The following is a 19,745-nucleotide window of genomic DNA, read 5'->3' on the forward strand; positions in this document are numbered from 1 at the left end:
CTTGTGCCTAACCCCCCTAGGTGATAACAAAGATTTATTGAACAACCAAAAACCTCCCACCCCACTTCTTGGGAATGAGGGCATTATGCTTTTAAATTGCTTCCTGTTTCTTGGGGCACTGACATCTTTTGGGGACCCTGAGAAAATTAGGATAATGATAAATTCCTGGCTAGAATAGTTTGTGAGGCTGGGCCATCTCAGCCTGCAGCCTTGAAGCTATTCTGAATGTAGAACTCTGAGGAAATTGCAACAGAGGCACTCTGAGAGGCTGGATCACCAGGGCCACCTGTTTTCATTGGTGTCTGGTCCTGTGCTCTGAAAACACATAAACTTTCAAAGGTAACATACATATCTGCACATAGCTATGCATAATACAACTATGGACTGTGCACTGTATACAAGCTAGCCAGAGATGATGTTTTGTTTCCTGTTTGAGCAGGCAAAATATACAGCACCTGTCTTGTATTTTTCTAGGTTTATTTCTTTATGTCTGATGCCAGGATTTTCAGGGGACTACCCCAATCAAACCTGATCTCTATCAGCCTTGAATGAATCCACAGCCTTTCCTTTTCTGTGGAAACAAAAGCACAATCTCTTCTCCAATGTAACTTATTTTTTTACTTCCATTTTGATGTTAAGACATTTTTGAAATAGATAGGTTGGTTTAAATTAGTAGTTTGTATGTTCCAATGTCTCTCCTCAGCCATCATTTGATTATCAGCAATCACAAGATTTAAAGTCAATACAACACCATACAGGACCCAGATTCCCCATGTAGTTCCTATCTCTATGTGACTTATCCTTTTTATATTACTATGTTTCCTCTTTAAAGACTTTATCTTATTAGTTTTTTCATTTATTTTTATTTTTTTAAATTTTGTGTGCATTGGTGTTTTGCCTGCATGTGTGTCTGTTTGAGGATGTTGGATCCTGGAGTTACTGTTGTGAGCTGCCATGTGGGTGCTCTGTATTGAACCCGGGTCCTCTGGAAGAACAATCAGTGCTCTTAACTGCAGAGCCACCTCTCCAGCCCCAATCTTATTACTTACAAACTATTTTTTCTATGACTGCCTATACTCATTTTTTAAAAAGCCTACACACATTTCTTTTAAACACTCTGTAACCTGTTTAGGTCCCCCCCACCCCCATCTGGACCTGTTTTACTGTGTATCTGTAACCATTTCTGTCTGCATGACAAAACGGAAACCTCTTCCCAGCTTAGCTCAAGGTGTGCTGGTGGCTGAAGCCCACAGCCAGCGGCTCAGAGATGTGTCTCTGTACCATAGATGACATGAGAGACTATGGGACTAGGAAGCCTCATTCGCCTCCATTTTTTTGTGTTTGGAACCTTCTTGAAATCTTTCTCGGGTCTTATGTGGAAATATGTGTTCTCACATTTGATACCATTTTTAGTTGGAGTTTTTGGTCAGGACTGTTGACACCCCAAAAATGACACAGAGATTCTATCAATTATGAAAGCTTGGCTGATAACTTAGGCTTGTTTCTTACTATCTCTTATAACTTAACACATATCTTTTAGTTTATTTTCTGCCTTGTGGCTTTATTACGTCATCTCCATCGTGACCATCCTCCTTGCTCTGTGTTGTGCTTTCCTGTCGCTTTAAGGGACAAGCCACGCCCACTTTCATTACCTCTGACTTGGCCACCGCCATCTTGGGCCCTTCCTTTTCTGCTTCCTTGATGTGCCTGCTTTTTATTATAAGGAACAACCGAGGCACTGAAAGCCCACGGTTGGAGGTCCCCCCATCCCTAAAAACCATGAAGGGTTGCCGGGAGCTCAAAGGTCAATCCCTTGGGTTAAAAGAGATGGTTAAGCTAGCCGAGATGGGTACACTCACGATTAGTCGATTTGTTGTTTGGAGGAGCTGCGTCCAGGCAGATGGAACACGTGGGTCGTTGTAGAGAAGGTCCTCGAGTCCTGATTCTGCCCCAGGAGGGAGCTCAGAGTCCCGGATGGCGCCTACAGCTGGAACTCTGGCCCCAGGTGAAAGTCTGGGGCGGGCGAATCATCCGAGTCACGGCAACAAAATGTTGTTCTTTTTTAAAAAATGCTGCAAGATCCCCGCGGCAGTAGGCAGCAGAAATGCTGTAAGTCCCAAATGGTGGCAGCGGGCCATGTGGTGGCAGGCAGCGGGCCCTGGGAGCAGCCAGTCCCAGGCAGAAATGGCTGCCAGTCCCAGAGCCTGTGGCCTGAGCAGTGGTGGCAGGCCATGAGGCAGCAGGCAGTGGGCCCCAGGCAGAGTAGGCTGCTGGTCCCCGAGCAATGGCAGGTTCCAGGCAGGGAGACACATGGTGGGCGGGCAGAAGACAGAAACATGGATAGACATGCAGGGTGAGGTTGAATGTTTATTCAGGGGGTTATGGAGGAGGAAGGGTGAAGGGGGGGACAGAGAGAGAGGGGGAGAGAGAGAGAGAGAGAGAGAGAGAGAGAGAGAGAGAGAGAGAGAGAGAAGAGAAGAAAGAGACAGAGAAGGGGGAAGAGAGAAGTGGGGAGAGAGGCAGAAGCAAAGCTGCCTCTCTGAGAGGAAGATGGAAAAGAGAGCGAGCTCAGGCCGGAAGCTGAAGATCAGCCTGCCTCAGGGGAGGGGAATGGGTGTGGCTTGTCTCTTAAAGGGAACAAAACCATAACATTCCCAGGTCTTCCTTTTTTTTTTTTTAGTTGGGTGCTGTCCAATTTTTTTATTATTATTTTCACTTTATGTTGTCCAAGAAAAGAGGGGGGTTGGGAGGTGGGGACAGAACCAGTGTGAAGAACTTAATCCCAGTATTTTGTCACAAGCTTTGTGATTCAAAAGTTTAACTAATAATCTTTAATCCATTTCAAACTAATTTTTATGATTTATTTTATTTTATGTGGATGAGCATTTTTCCTGAATGTATATATGTGTCTGGTGCCCTGAGAGATCATAAAAAGGTATCAGATTCCCTGGAACTGGAGTTACAGACAGTTGTTAGGTACCATGTGCATAGTGGGAACTGAACCTGTTCCTCTGCAAAAGCAGCAAGTGGTATTCTTGACCAGAGAGTTAATTTTTATGATGGTGTACAAGTCTACATTTACTTTCCTGCACATGTACGTCTAGTTTTCCTAGCACTTATGGGAAGGGACTGTCCTTCCCTATTGTGTATTGAAGATACGGTAGTTCCTGTGCTACGTTATGGAGCTATAGTTGTGTCTTCATTTACAGTAGTATTCATTTTATATGTGGGGTTTTTTTGTATGTATTTTCTTTTTTTAATTCATTTATTTATTAAAGATTTCTGTCTCTTCCCTGCCACCGCCTCCCATTTCCCTCCCCCTCCCCCAATCAAGCCCCCCCCCCCCAGCCCGAAAAGTAATCAGGGTTCCCTGTCCTGTGGGAAGTCCAAGGAACCCCCACCTCCATCCAGGTCTAGTAAGTTGAGCATCCAAACTGCCTAGGCTCCCACAAAGCCAGTGTGTGCAGTAGGGTCAGAAACCCATTGCCATTGTTCTTGAGTTCTCAGTAGTCCTCATTGTCCGCTATGTTCAGAGAGTCCGGTTTTATCCCAGCAAGCGATGAAAGGAGATAGAGACAGAGACCCACATTGGAGCACAGGACTGAAATCTCAAGGTCCAAATCAGGAGCAGAATGAAGTAGTAAGGGCAGCGGGGCTGCGTCCCCAGCACCCCGGCTGCCTGCTTGTTGGCTAGCTTATGCCCCGAAATAATTACACGGACACTGTATTCATTTAATCACTGCTTGGCCCTTCTGCCCTAGCCCTTACTGGCTAATTCTGATATCCCGATCAACCCATCTCTAATAATCGGTGAGCACCGGTCTAACCGGGAAGATTCTAGCCTAGTCCATCCTGGGTCGAGCTTCATGGCGTGTGTCTGCCTGGGAGCTGGGAGTATGGCGTCTCCCTGAGGCGTCTGCTCCCGAGAGCAGAGTGGTGGAGTCTCTGACCTCACTTCCTCTTCCTCCCAGTGTTCTGTCCTGTTTTCTCCTCCCACCTATCCTCTAACCAATAAAATGGGCCAGGGCAGTGCCTTTATTAGCCAATGACCTTCCTCCATCATTTCCCCTTTTTCGGTTTAAACAAAAAAAAAAAGGCTTTAACATAGCAAAATTACATATAACAAAACAGTTATGAAGTAAAAGTTACAATAATCTTTATCATAACTAAGGAAAACTATAACTATAACTAACTATTCTTAACTCCATCAAAGACTCCAGAAAGATACACTACTACCTAAGCAAACAAGAAAAAAGCAACTTTCAAACTCTAGAAATGACAGAGACATCTCGCTGCCTGGACAGTCACCCAAGGTTCCTCTGTACCGTTGGGGCATCCATCTTCAGCCTTCAGGCCCATGGTATCCAGCAGACATTTCCATAAAGCAGGAAAATTCAAAGTCAGTTCAGTCACTATCTGTTGTGTCCTGCAGAATGTCTTGCAGACTCTTTCATGAATCAGGAACCCTGAAAGATCATCTCACCTTAGGCAAGTTCAGTAGTCCTCTCTCTGTGGGTTCTGTGTCCAGTTTATGCAATAGTCCAGGCAAGAGCAGTTTCTTGCCCAAATGGCTATCAAACTCCATAAGGTGCCTCTTCGATGCCCATCTTACTCTTGAAGTACATTGGTGCTGCCAGGAGCAGAGTGTCTCATTGTCATGAAAAGTCCTCAGTTATTAAAACATTAAATGTCCTATTCTGTAATCTTTGAAAGACATGAAGAATGTCTATCTAAAATATATCTCTATATATCTAGAAAATCTAACATGACTACAAGCTTTACTATTATCGATGATTATCCATTAACAACCTATATTTCTTAATTATACATTACATTTTTAAATGAACTACACAATCACAATACCTTAATCAAAATCAGAAACACGTATAACAAAATTGACCTTAAATCTCTATCAATAAAGCAAAGTCTATACTAATGCAAATTATTCATATCTATATCATATCCCCCTTTAAATGTAAAAGAACATTTATAAACAATATTTGGGAACATGGGCGCAGTTTTTTCTCTCCAAACTGCTTCCTGCTGAATGGGGGCGTCGTTAATTAGGTCTTTCATGGTATAACCTGTGTGCTAGTTTCATCTCAGTTGGCAGTTGAGCGAAGCAATTTTCTGAAGGTGTTCACACCAACCCTTCAGGAGGGCGTGGTCCATCATACCAAATCGGAGTAGAAGAAATGAACAGCGTCTCATCCTCTGTGAAAACAAAATAAGAAACTCCTTTCCAAAGTATCATGTCCTTAGATCCAAATTTCAAATTTAAGGCATTTTCAAAGTATCTATGTTGGATTAGTTCAGCAGCATTTATAAACAAATATCTTTTAGCAGTTGTTTGTCCTTCCTCAGCATTCAAACAATTCAAAGAGAGCATAATAGCATACAGTATCAAAATTCTCTGTGTATTTTCCATCTTTGTGCAGCTGTGTTTTAACCTCTATTTTGTTTATTTTTACTTTTAACTCTTTGCTTTTTGAGGCAGGTTCTCTGTATCTTTGACCTGAAGTAACTCTGTAGACCAGGCTGTCTTTGAACTCTCAGAGATCTGCCTGTCTCTGCCTCCCAGGCATTGGGATTAAAGGTGTATACTACTACACCTTGAACTCACAGAGATCTGTTTGTCTCTGCCTTCTAGGCACTGGGATTAAAGGCGTGTGCTACCACACACAACAACTCTCTTCCTTTTATTATGTTTTTTACTTTAAGAACTTCAACTTTTAGTCTGCATATATTTTTAACACACAGTAAACCATTTAGAAATTTTCTTTGTCTTTGAATCTCTCTTTACTGTATATCTCTCTTTTTCTGACCACAGGAGTCTAATTTACCAAGCAATATGGGTAGGATTAAAGGCGTGGCTTTGCCGGCTGGATCCAGCCCATTCCTTAGCTTTCCAGCCTCCTGGCTGAGGTACTGGCTGTAGCCAAGTTTACTGTGACAACTCTATGGCATTTCAAGGTCCTTGCCAGCAAGCGAGCTTCAGCAGCCTGTGCTTGCAAACCGCACAAACTGCCTGCGTAAAAGAGTCAGAGTTTGTCCTGGCAGGACAGCCCAGAAAGCCGGCATTTTTAAATGGCGCAGCTTTTTTCCTGTTACGGCTGAAAACCGAAAAGCATGCGTTCGGCTTTTCGTCAACACCGTTTAAGTGTTTCGTGGCAGGACCTCTTAATGAGCTGCAGGCTTTGCAGCTAAAGCTGAGTCAGGAAGCTTCTCTTAGAATTCCTTCCTCTTAGAATTCAAAAGCTCTGTCTCCCGCAGGAGCCAGACCGAGATCGCAATGGCGGCACAGCCCCAGGAAGTCGCGCTTTAAAATGACACAGCGTTTTTTTTCTGCTACTGTTGCTGAATCAGGAAATCTCTCTACAGCACGCCACCAACAAACAGCAAAAATCTGTGTTAAACTCTCGCTCCCTTATTTTTAAGTCTTCTCAGGTTTTTTAAGTGGATTTAGTCCATCACGTGGGGCGCCATATGAAGTAGTAAGGGCAGCGGGGCTGCGTCCCCAGCACCCCGGCTGCCTGCTTGTTGGCTAGCTTATGCCCCGAAATAATTACACGGACACTGTATTCATTTAATCACTGCTTGGCCCTTCTGCCCTAGCCCTTACTGGCTAATTCTGATATCCGGATCAACCCATCTCTAATAATCGGTGAGCACCAGTCTTACCGGGAAGATTCTAGCCTAGTCCATCCTGGGTCGAGCTTCATGGCGTGTGTCTGCCTGGGAGCTGGGAGTATGGCGTCTCCCTAAGGCGTCTGCTCCCGAGAGCAGAGCGGTGGAGTCTCTGACCTCACTTCCTCTTCCTCCCAGTGTTCTGTCCTGTTTTCTCCTCCCACCTATCCTCTAACCAATAAAATGGGCCAGGGCAGTGCCTTTATTAGCCAATGACCTTCCTCCATCAGCAGAAGGAGAGAGAGCACGAGCAAGGAACTCAGGACAGTGAGGGGTGCACCCACACACTTAGACAATGGGGATGTTCTATTGGGAACTCACCAAGGCCAGCTGGCCTGGGTCTGGAAAAGCCAGGTCTTCCTTATAATAAAAAGCAGGCACATATGTCAAGGAAGCAGAAAAGGAAGGGCCCAAGATGGCGGCAGGCAGGTCAGAGGTAATGAAAGTGGGCGTGGCTTGTCCCTTAAAGCGACAGGAAAGCACAACACTGCATCTGGCTGGTGACTCTGTCCTTCTTCTTCCCAGCATTCTCTCTGCCCTGAAAATCCTGTCTAGCTATTGATCATTTAGTTTTTTTTTTATTAAACCAATATGAGTGACACATCTTCACAGTGTACAAAAGATTATTCCATAGAACTAGTATGCTGAGTTGGAGTCCTAGGGGTGACATAGCTGGGTCATATAGTAGTTTTGGTTTCAATTTTTAAAAATATGTGTATGTGTGTGTTGAAATACGGAGCGGCGGGCTGTGTCCCGCCACCCGGCTAGCTTTACCCGAAATAATTACACGGAAACTGTATTCTTTTAAACACTGCCTGACCCATTAGTTTCAGTTTCTTATTGGCTAGCTTTTACATATTGATCTAACCCATTTCTATTAATCTGTGTAGCCCAAGAGCTGGCTTACCAGGAATGATCTTAACCTGCATCTGTCTGGAGTGGGAGAATCATGGCGACTCCCCGACTCAGCTTCTTTCTCCCAGCATTCCGTTCTGTTTACTCCGCCTACCTAAGGGTTGGCCTATCAAATGGGTCTAGGCAGTTTCTTTATTAATAAGAAATCACTCCCACATCATGTGTGTATGTTCATGTGTTTGCAGATGCACGTATGCCTGTGTGTGCACATGCATGCGTACATACACATACGCATATGTGCCTTGGGTGAGATTTATCCTTGGTTTTTTGAGACAGAGTCTCTGATTGGTTTGGAACAAGCTAAGTACGGTGGGCTAACTGGCCACCAAACATCAGAGATATGCCTATCTCCTCTTTAGTGTTGTGATTATAAGTACATAAATGCTGCAAGTCACTAAGCACATCTTTGTTTTTAAATTTTTTAAATGCAGGTGGTGGGGCATCTAATTCAGTTCTTCATGCTTGCAGGTATATTAGCAACTGAGCTATCATCCTGGCCATCGTTTTAGTTATTTCAGGAACTTCCATATCAGTTTTCACACTGGTATGTCTGTCAGTTAACAGTTTTCTGTACTCTCTGAGTTACTTTTAATGGAATCCTGATTTTTGTTCCAGAACTTCTTTTCAATTATCTTTAGGAACATAATAATAGATTTTCCTTTTAAAGTAGTTTTAGTCTCTCTGCATGGTTCCAACTGCATTTAAATCGCTTTTCTGTTCTTTTTCTTTATTAGCACTTGCTACTCACCTTGGATGCTTTCCTGAAATGTCTGTTAATTGTTTATTTACATTAGGGACAAGCACATGAAATCTGATTCAGAGTTTCTTGTGTGTTTCTGGGTTTACTGAGAATGGTTCTCAGTCTTGGATTGCTTGTCTCTGGTTGTTTCCTTTGGTGTGCTCGTGAGAGATGGGGGATTTTGCTAATTCATCTATCTTTAGGTACTTTCTCTTCCGCTGCTTAGATCTTCCAGACTGCTGCTCAATAGAAACATAATTGGCTGCAATTGTGCTTGAGGAAAAGGACGTGAGTTTCAAAGTTGTTAGATGTTTAAGATATCCGGCCCTTTTCCTTGTTTTCAATATAGTATTCTCAAATTAGTTGAACCTTATATACCTTGGTCCAGAGGCCCTCTGGTTTACTTTTATAGAGAATCATTCTTCTGCTGTGTGTGTGTGTGTGTGTGTGTGTGTGTGTATACACGTGAGTGTGTGTGACTCAGTTGTGCTTAGTGCAGCGTTTACATTTTTTGTTTTAGATTTTAATGTGCATTCAATATTGGTTTTGGTAACAGATTTATTATTATGCAAATAAGATACTATAAAATCTATTCCTTTAAAGCAGTGGTTCTTAACCTTTCTAATGCTGAGACCCATTAATACAATTCCTCATGTTGTGGTGATTCCCAACCAAATTTTTGTTGCTATTTCCTAAGTATAATTTTGCTACTATTATGAAATATAATGTAAATGTTTGTGTTTTCCAATGGTCATGAGAACCACTGCTCTAAAGTATATAATTCAGTAGTTTAACTATATTCATTAGATTGTAAAATGGTTATAAACCCAATCAATTTCAGAACATTTTTACTATTAAAAGTTCCCTCCCTAAAGTCAGTTGTGGTAGCATACACTTGTTATTCTAGCACTGACAGGCCTGAGGAAGAAGGATCTTGAGTTAGAGTCATGCCTGGGCTACATAGTGATCCTACCTTTGAAAACAAACAAATAATAGCAACCAACTAATGGACAAAGACTCCCCCCAACAAAAAAGAAAAGAAAAAAAGGATTTATGCAACCTTTTACCTTTTTATCATTTCCTCTTATTCACTGACTTACTGAATTCTCCTAATCCATTCAACTAACATTTAGCTATTAATCAGATTTCTGTTTTAGTGGGTTAACCTATTCTGAGAATTTTATATAAGCAAAAGCATACACTTTATGGTGTTTTTAATGTGGCTTCTTAACACAGTGGTTCTCATGCTTCCCACTATTGTGATCCTTTATACAGTTCCTCTTGTTGTGATGACCTCCAACCATAAAATTATTTTTGTTGCTACTTTATAACTGTAATTTTGCTACTATTATGAGTTGTAATGTAAAATATCTGATATTCAAGTTACAACAGGGTCGTGACCCACAGGTTGGGAATCACTTATTTTACGTAATATTTTTGAGCTTAATACTATTGTTTATAGTAATACTTTATTCTTTTTCTGCTTGAATATTTTGCTGAATAGATAGATCACAGTTGATTCATATGGTCATTAGTTGATGGGCATTTGACTTATTTCTATCTTTTGTTTAACATAGCTATTATGTAATATTTTACAAATTTTATTATTTTATAATGTATGTGTTTTTTCTGGATGCATGTTTGTATACCAGGTGTATGTAGTTCCCTCAAAGGCCAGAAGAGGGTTTCATATTCTTTAGGACTGGAATTAGAAGTGGTTGTGATCCACCATATCTATATATCTAACAACTTTGAAACGCATGTCCTTTTCCTCAAGCATAGTATCAGCCAGTTATGTTGCTATTGAACAGCAGTCTGGAAGATCTAAGCAGCGGAAGAGAGAGTATAATGATAGATGTATTAGCAAACTTCCCCCATCTCTCACGAGCACACCAAAGGAAAACAACCAGAGACAAGCAATCTAAGACTGAGGACCATTCTCAATAAATCCAGAAACACACAAGAAACTTTGAATCAGAATTTCACATACTTGTCTCTAATGTAACCAAACAGACAACACAAAAAAATTTAAGCAATTTCTTTTTCTTTTGGCTATACACCTAGGAATAAAATGGGTCATATTTTATATATTTAATGTAGAACAGGATCTTACCATATATCCTTAACTAGCCTGGAATGCATTATATAGACCAGCTCAGCCTTGAACTCACAAAGATCCATCTGCTCCATCATGCTTGCTTATGTTTAATGGCTAGCTGTTGGACTGTTTTCTATAGTGACTGCAGTTTTCCATTACTACTAGAGTGAATGAGTTCTAATTGGCCCATATCCTCATCAACAGTTGTTGGTATTGATTTCATAAATATTTTGAACTTTTCTCTTTCTGAGTTACGGGTATTTCTTTGAGAAAGGCGTGGGGCATTCTCTAACATAAAATCTGAACTGTTTTTAGCAAACAGTTCTCTCAACTTGTAATCATATACCATGTGTGAATTGACTTTTAGTTTTTAAGTTTTGCAAATATTTTCTTCCTCCTCAATTATATTTTTGTCTTGAGAAAAATGTATTTTATTTTTCTAATTGGGTTTTATGAAGGAGAACAAAATGGCTTGTATCAGACTATCAAATTTAATTGTTGATTGTTTATTTTTATTTGAATTAAATTATGTGCAGAATTTTTTTCACATTTAGTGGAAGGCCCTGTATCTTATTCAGGTATATCCTCTTTCCAGTCATTTTGTGTTATGCATTTTCCATATGCACATTCATCCTAACTACCCCCATCTTCTATTAACTATGGTCCCTACACTGTTCCCAGGACCCAATGTCATAGCCCCTATATTTATAGTGGCAGCAAGCCAGTTACTGAATGAAATACAGCACCAGTTGATGAAGTCTGTATTTTTCTTGTGATCTTAAAAAATATTCTGTTCTCATACTCAGTCAGATTTATATTTAGCACAACCTATTTCTTTTCTGGGCCTTTGCCTGTAGAGTGGTCTTTTGTTAATTTTCCTGGACAGATTGAAGAATGTTTTAATCACTCTAACCTATTGTCATTTCCTGCTTTCTCAAATTTGATGCAGTTTATACCAATGTGAATTTATACGTGGCAATCTTTTAGACTTTGAAATGCTGTAAATTTCTACCTTCCAAATCCATCCATCCATCCATCCATCCATCCATCCATCCATCCATCCATCCATCCATCCTTCCTTCCTTCCATTCCTCTTCCCCTTACCCCTCTCCCTCCTTTGTGATTTTCCTGATACATGTTCCTTAAGAGGTAAGAAAGATTCAGGTCTGGGGTCTAATCAATGAGCACTTGACATTTGACATTTTTCAGGAACATGTATTTTTATTCATTAAAATTATTTAAAGATTTTATGTATGAGTATTTTGCCAGCACACACACACACACACACACACACACACACACACACACACACACACACACCCCATGTATTGGATTCCTTAGAACTAGTGTTATGAATGATTGTGAATCACTGTGTGGGCACAGGTGCAGGGAACTGAACCTTGGTCTTCCGGAAGAGCAGCAAGTGCTTTTACTTCTGACCCATCTCTCCAGCCTTGGTATATGTCTTTTAAAAATAAATTACTTTAAAAATAAGCTTACAAAGTAAGCATTCTATATGGAATTTTCATACATATTTTGCTTGTCACTTGTACCCCTGTACATTTCTTAATTTAACATTTATTGATTATCTTTTTTTGAGACAGGGTCTCTCTATTGTGCAGTTTTGGCTGACTTGGAGCTTGCTATGTAGACCAGGCTAGCGTCAAACTCACAGAAATCTGCCTGCCTTTGGCTCTGGAGTGCTGGGATTAAAGGTGTCTAATACTGTACCCAGCTGATCATTATCTTTTAATGACAGGAATGTCAAAGAAAATTAAAACATCGACTTGGTCTGGATTCCTATTTGCTCAAACCAGTGCAACGAATCACTAAGTATCAGCTGCTTTTAAAGGTAATTACACGAAGCATTTTCTTGTTTCTTTACTTTAAAAATTATTTTATGTGTATGAGTACTTTGCATGTCTATATGTGTAGCATGTGTCTGCCTGGTACCCATGGAGGTCAGAAGATGGCATCAGAGTTATAGAACCCAGGTCTTCTGCAAGAGCAACCAGTGCTTTTAATCAGTGAGCTATCTTTTTAGACCCTCCTTAACGTTATTTTTGGAATCAAATCTAGTAGTCATCTGTGAGGAAGTGATTGACTAGGAAGCATTAGCAATAGGTTGAAGAAGATGAACTTTAGGTTTAAGTTTTTTTGCATTGTGCTTTTTCATGGTGATATACAAATGACAATCACAAGGTGATTAAGTTATGAGTATAAGGAGATCTTCATCCTCCATATAAGTTCTATTCATTTTTAAGCATAATATTTTTTAAAGAATTTTTATATTAAGGTCGAAATATATACTTATTAATTTTAAGATTATGTTTCCTATTGGCCCTTTCAATGAAAAATGCAAATGACACTCCCCTAGTTTAATGGAAAAGGATTAGTAGAATCTATGTTATGTACAAATCCAACATAGATTCTTTTAAAATGTGTTTCATGATGCTATATGCATTATGAGTGACAAATCATTGTATGTAGAAGAAGAATCTTCTGTGTAATCTCTGATGTGTTTTTATAACTATTGTTTTTTAGCTATAAAAGCATTGAATGGATGCTCTTTGTTTTATACTCTAGAATTATTATTCTACTTCTCCAATTTTGACATTGTTATTAAATATGTTAATGTGACAGACAATATGAAAGAAATTACTCTAAAAATGACATTATCTTTGGATTACTGCTCAAACGCATATTAGCTTCAAATAATTAATTTTTCCAGCAGTTTTTAATATGTGACTAATATTGTTTAATTCTTGACTTCTACTCATAGGAGCTCTTAAAGTACAGCAAAGAAGGAGAAGGAACAACTCAGTTAAAGGAGGCACTTGATACAATGCTGGACTTATTGAAGTCAGTAAATGACTCCATGCATCAGATTGCAATCAATGGCTATATTGTAAGTAAACTTTAATGATTGTTGGAGTTTTAGAGGGTAGACTTACCAGAATCCCTTTTCATCTTTTGGATTCAATTGGAAAATAACATAGGAGGCAGACAAATGAAAATAAAAGTATAAGCATTATTATTGGTAAGCTAAGTAGAGGATTGGGTGCAGATGAGCAGCCAGATGGAATCCGATGACATTTTCCTGGTCTGTAGCAGCCTGCCTTCAAGTCTGAACCTTGAGTCAGTTAAGCAGACTCTCTGTCCCAGAACTGATACTTTCCCTAGTCTGGAGTAGATATGAATAAAAAGGCTCAACTCTTCAGGGCTTGCCACCTTTCCCCAGAACTGCTCCATCCAGAAGGTGGTAATTTATCATGAGTGAGGTAATTAATCAAGAGTGAGGAAGAGATATGAGCATTGCTCCAGCTGAAATAAGTCCACATGGCAAATGCCAAGAAGCCAACAAAAAGGAAGGTTCTTTTATGTGGCACCTTCATAGCAATTTTAAATGTATGCGAGACATTGTGTGTTTCAAAGTAAAAAGTTATGGTTACAGTGAACAGTTTCAAAACTTTAAAAAGATTTTACTTCTCTTGATTCTTTGTGGATTTCACATCATTCTGATCCAACTTCTCTCCCTGTCCCCTTGAGTCCTCCCTCTGCCCTTGTAGTCTCCCCCCCAAACAAAACCAAATTTAAAAGAAAAACCAAACAAATAAAAAAACAAAAATAAAAATAGCAACAACAAGAGAAGCTGAGTGTGGCCCGTTGAGTCACACAGTGTGCCCTTTAGTCTGTTCATCTTTACTTGCGAGTGTTCATTGCTGTGAGCATTGGTCTGGCTAGAGGCCTCTGGCTTCTGCTACACCACTGATAATGGCTTTCACGAGGGCTCTTCTTGGGTATCTTCTTGTTGTCCTGTGTGTAGGGATCCTGCTGTTTTGGATCTGTAGGTTCATCCCTTTCACATGCTCCAACAGTTCATAGATTTGGTGGTTGCTGGGATGGGCCAACTCATAGACCTGGTTCTGGGCCTGCCTGGGTGATGGCTGGAGTGGTCAGTCTGCTAGCTTTCCCTCATCATCGCTACCAGAGCAAGCCCTCCAGCTCTGCCTTGGTTAGCTTACCTAATACAGCTTACAATAAGGAACCAGGTCAGTTCTTGCTATGAGGCCTTCAGATCCAGGTCCTCACACTCACAGCATCAGGCCAGCTCTAATGTTTTGCCCTGGGGAGGTACAGAGTTCTCTTTCCTGATTGCCATAGGGGGCAGATGGAGGTTCTTTGTCCCGTAATGTTTTGTCAAGACATTTTAAAAAAATTTTACAAGTTCTTTGTGTATGTATTATGGCTCCTGGTTTTGTATTTTTATGGGATTCCTGTGTGTACAAACATGTATGTCTCTGCATCTACATGTGTTTCTTGTGTTTTTTCTTTGGTTCTTTTTCTCCTGTTTGGTTCATCCTATTCCAGTTTGTTTATTGTATTTTAGTTCATTTTATTTTATTATTGGTTTGTTTTCTAAGGAGTAACAGCGAGGGTGTGAATCTGGCTGAGAGGGAAGGTGGGGGAGGACCTAAGAGGAATTTGGGGAGTGGTAACTGTAATCAGAATATATTGTATGAAAAATTCTATTTTCAATAAAAGAAAATAAAGGACAAAAAAGAAATTCATTCCACTATTCTGCCATCTTGGCCATTATTGTGTCTCACCTGGTTCACTGCTGGTGAATGATAACTGACTACCCACCTAGCAGCCTGCATAGTACCTTTTAGTACTATGAAAGTTAGCCTGTAAGGGGTAAACCATGCAGGGCAGTATGAGATTGATTTATTCATTTCCTGTGACCAAATGTGACAAGTCCTCAGCAATAAAGTCTTATGTAATGATCTGAAAGAAATAAAGTAGGCAAAACATGCTTCAGAGTAGTAGTAGGTCAAACTAAAAACTACGATGTCAATGTCTGACACATGGATATAGCTCTGTTTTCTCTGAATTGGTTTTGATTTTTCATTCTAGGGGAATCTGAATGAGCTGGGCAAGATGATTCTGCAAGGTGCATTCAGTGTTTGGCTAGGACACCGGAAAGGTGCTACAAAAATGAAGGATTTTGCAAGATTCAAGCCCATGCAGCGACACCTTTTCTTGTATGAAAAAGCTGTTATGTTTTGTAAGAGGCGTGTTGAATCTGGAGAAGGCGCTGATAGATATCCATCATACAGTTTTAAGCACTGCCTAAAAGTAAGAAAGCTCACATTGTGTGATACAATATTATCTTATATGTATTCTACCTTGAATACTTTTTTTTAACTTAAGTAGGTTTTATACTTTAGTTACTCATCCCTCTGGTTAAAAGAATCAACAAAACAAAACAATGCATGTGTGTTCATGTGTGAGCTCAGACACGTATATACTACAGGTCAACTTTGGAGGTCATAGGACATTTCAGGTGTTGGTCCTCCCCTTCTACCTTGTTTGAAGCAAGGTGTCCTGTTGATCATTGCTATGCACACCAGTCTTGTTATCCCAAGAGCTTCCAGGGGGTCTCCTGTCTCCACCTCCTTTCTTGCCATGGGAACACTAGGATCACAAGCATGTACTACCACATCTAGCTGAACATGGGTTTTGGGAGTCTGAAATCAGGACAAGGGGTTGGGTCCAGGTTTACAGCTTTGATTCAACTCCCCATCACTGTCGTCTCAGATGTTCTCCAAGGTGCCCTTTCTGCCCCAGCTCACCTGTGAGCACTCTTCCAATCGTCCCGGATAAAATTCTTGGTCTCATTACCAAGAAGCTTTTGTTATAAGAGAAACAAGAAGCAAAGGGTTTCCTCCTCCTCCTCACTGCGGTTTAAAAAATGGAGAACTCTTGTGCTTAGCGTATTCCTACCCTCCTGTCTTTGTTCCTCCTCCATTCCTTAGCCCCATGCTTTCTGATTACCCTACCTATAGTTGGACCTTCCTAATATATGTATTCTGTGCTATTCTTTGAAACTATTTTATTCTGTCTAGAACCCAAGCTACTACTGTATATTAGTCTTGTGTTAAAATTAAGAGACGGTTGTTTGTGAAAGTCATTAGAGGCCCAGGAGTACTTCTAATCAACCTGAGGCACTAGCTGGCAAATTTGGTTATTTCAAACCTAATGAATTTTATCTTTCAAGTTTAAATTCTAAAAGCAACACATTTTTTTTATGGAATGATTGGAAGATGGAACATTCTTACCTTCAATTCTCTAGTCACGGTCCTTTGAATCATTTTTTCTGAGTTTTCTTTCTCAGCTAGCTTTCCCAGTATAGTTGAGGGCTGATGGAAATTTAGCAATGATTATGTGGCTGGACCTGTCACGGGCTTGAGGACATAGTTTAAGGAGGCCACCTGATAAGCAGGCCCTACCTACTTTTGTTTTTCCTCAGACTGGCCAGCTGCCTCTAGCTGTATCTCGCAAAATTCCTACCTAGAATCACCTCCCTGAATGGTTCCCATTGTCCGTTTTGTATTCAATTTTGAATCCATAGTAGCTCCACAGATTCTTCAAAACTCCAGTCATTTTTATCACAAGTACTCAATTACTCTTTTAATATAGTCCACCTCTAAGTCTACATATCTGATGTACTTATGACTTTAATAAACATCAATTGAGAACCAAGACATTGTGATATCTTTGTGACAGGTTTTAGATCTTGCCATCTGTATGTGTACTCCTTGAAAAGGTACTTCTCCTTTGTAGGCATGTTTTACATAAACCAATTTGATTCACATTCTGTTTGTGAGGTCATCTAGTAACTACTTACTGTAGAATTTCTTATTTGCATTGATTTCCTATTTTATTTGAAATTTGATACAATGATAGACATGTCAACAACAGAGTGTTTCTGAAGATAATTAAAGTAGAGAAGGACTAATGAGGTAATGAAGCCAGAAGGGTTACAATAGTTGCCATGGAAACAGAAGGAGGAATTGATGCAAGAACCATTTCAATAGAAGGCAGACATAAGGGCTTAGTGACTTACCAGATATAGAAAATAAATAGTACTTGACATTTAAAAGAAGAAAATCTGTCCGGTTTTTCTTTTGTTTTTTGATATAATTGTATCTTTAATTGAAAAGAACTAGACAGTGGTGCTTGCAAAATTTTAGATAAAGATTCCTGGGAAAAGGGTGATGCTGTAGACTAAGAAAGACAGAAGTTAGACTGTTTCTTAGGTCTCATTATGCTTGCTTCTTCCAGCTGTTTCTCATGAGAGTCCATCATTACTGGTCAGTGTGCTGCTAAGCATAGCTGAACAACTTCTCTCCCCTGAAATGTATTTTTTTGACTGCATAACAGCAAGCTGGAACCACACAGCCTGCTCATGTCTTTCTAATGACTATGTACTCTAATGCAAGCACTTAACATCCACAGAAAAGCCATATGTCAGGTCACAGGTAACCAGCTAGAGACATCGCTTCCTCAGATCCATCAGATTGTGTACTTGCTTATTATCATCAACTGTTGTTTACACTGACCACACAACAGTGCTAACTTTGTGTCAGATAAAAATGGTTTGATTTCCTAGGAAATACCCACATGTATTAAATAATGATGTGTTATATATTTTAGCAATGGGAAATAGTAAAACAGTTGCCATTCAAATACAGAAAAGGACGGGAGGCAAAGCCATACATTCAAAGCTCATTATGAACTGGAGGGAAGGGTAAAGAGCTTGTCATTCAAGTATAAGGACTGGAGTTCAGATCACTAGTGGGTGTGGCTGCCCCTTGTAATCTCAGCTCTAGGGGATCTTCAAAGCAAGCTGGCTAGTTAGATTAGCTGGATCAGATGAACTCTGGGTTCAACAGGAGACCCTGCATCAATAAATAAGGTGAAGACCTATTGTGGAAGATGCCTGACATGAATCTCTGACCTTCACACATGTATATATGTACCCATGTACATGTGAACATGCATACCCACATACACATACCTCCACAAAAACTTATATGATCTGAACATACCATTTACTACTTATATCTCTGTATCAACTCTATGAAATACACGATTTACCAAATTTATGGTTGAAATAAGGGAATTTGGGGAAAATTCATCACCTTACATTAAGACACATAGCTGATGAATGTTAGTGATGGATGGAGGTCCAGTCTGTCCTTCTTTGACTTGGAAGTCTGTTTGTCTGCTACCTATCATCCCATTGAGACAGTTATGTGATGAAACATAATTACTTTTGGAAAACAGTAGGATCCAAGTAGTCTTATATTGAAATATTCAAGCAGAGATAGAGTGGCGCAGGAAGGCTATATTTGGGAGCATTTGAAAGTCACTTCAGACTGTATTCAAGGTGGATGTCAGAGGCTCTTAAACTAACATAGCTAAGTTTCATTTCTAAGTATAATTGTTTTTCTTTACCTTAATGCAGGAATCTTATGAGCACTACCCTTAATGTTTATTAGTTTTAATTTGGGTCATTTCGGGGGTTCGTAAGTGTAATGGAGTGTGATATTCCTGTAGACAATTAGGAAGGAGTTGAAAGAAAAGAGGAAAGGCAGAGAACAGCTTAAAGAAAAGTTACACAAGGGACTGAAGTTGTCCCCCATGGAATTAGGCAAGGTTAGCAGCAAATGGTGAAAGACAATTTTGCAAAGCAGAAACCACGGTGAGAAGAGAGTGGTGGGAAGAAATACTTCATACAACACAAGTTTTACTGCCCTGAGAAGGTTCTCATTAAAGTTAGGTATTTTCTTTGCTCTAGAGGCTGAGGGATTGGGGGGAATTGAAAAACTTCTGGGAACTCTTCCCTAACCCATAAATTTACTACTTATAAGTCATAGGGGATAAACTTGTCAGATCAAATTGATCTGGTCAATAATTACTTCAAAAAACATTGAAATTAATCAAGTTCAAGTGGCTTTTCCCATTGATGTTTAAGAACTTATACATTTGACAAAATTCTGTTTTACTACCGTATAGTTAATTTCCAGCAGAATTCAACCTTTGATAGGCAACCTGGATATTCAGATGTATGCCATTTATATCAACCACTGGAATGGAACGTGGTATCTGAACTCTGAGTGCATATTTCCACAAAAACTCTTAAGTCATCATGCCTATGGCTATACTTCCCTTTTTCTGCTCATTGAAAATAAAATGTGTATTTTGCTTACGTGAGACATTCTGTTCCCAGAGATTATGACAGAGCATGATGAATGTAATTTCATATTTGTAATCCAATGATCAAGAACAATTTGGTTTGTTGTAGATGGAAGAAGTTGGAATCACAGAACACGTGAAAGGCGATAACCGCAAATTTGAAATATGGTATGGTGAGAAGGAAGAAATTTACATTGTTCAGGTTGGTTATTCTTCTGAAAACCATAATCATCATTAAAATGACAAATTTTTATTTAATTT

The 19,745-nt window shown here is 39.8% G+C and overlaps 1 protein-coding gene across 6 annotated transcripts in view; it reads left to right on the forward strand.

Moving 5' to 3' along the window:
• The window catches only part of LOC121437356 (proto-oncogene DBL-like), a 77,787-nt gene that overhangs the window by 45,310 nt on the left and 12,732 nt on the right, over nt 1-19,745 (forward strand). For all 6 annotated transcript variants that reach the window (XM_041637233.1, XM_041637227.1, XM_041637232.1 and 3 more), the window contains 4 exons: nt 12,199-12,291; nt 13,222-13,347; nt 15,357-15,578; nt 19,594-19,686. In XM_041637233.1, the coding sequence (XP_041493167.1) occupies nt 12,199-12,291; nt 13,222-13,347; nt 15,357-15,578; nt 19,594-19,686 (534 nt within the window). The remainder of the gene's footprint in view (nt 1-12,198; nt 12,292-13,221; nt 13,348-15,356; nt 15,579-19,593; nt 19,687-19,745) is intronic.

This window comes from Microtus oregoni, unplaced genomic scaffold, assembly GCF_018167655.1.
Source record: "Microtus oregoni isolate MIOR12 unplaced genomic scaffold, Mior012 000052F_001, whole genome shotgun sequence".
In the NCBI taxonomy this organism is placed as follows: Eukaryota; Metazoa; Chordata; class Mammalia; order Rodentia; family Cricetidae; genus Microtus; species Microtus oregoni.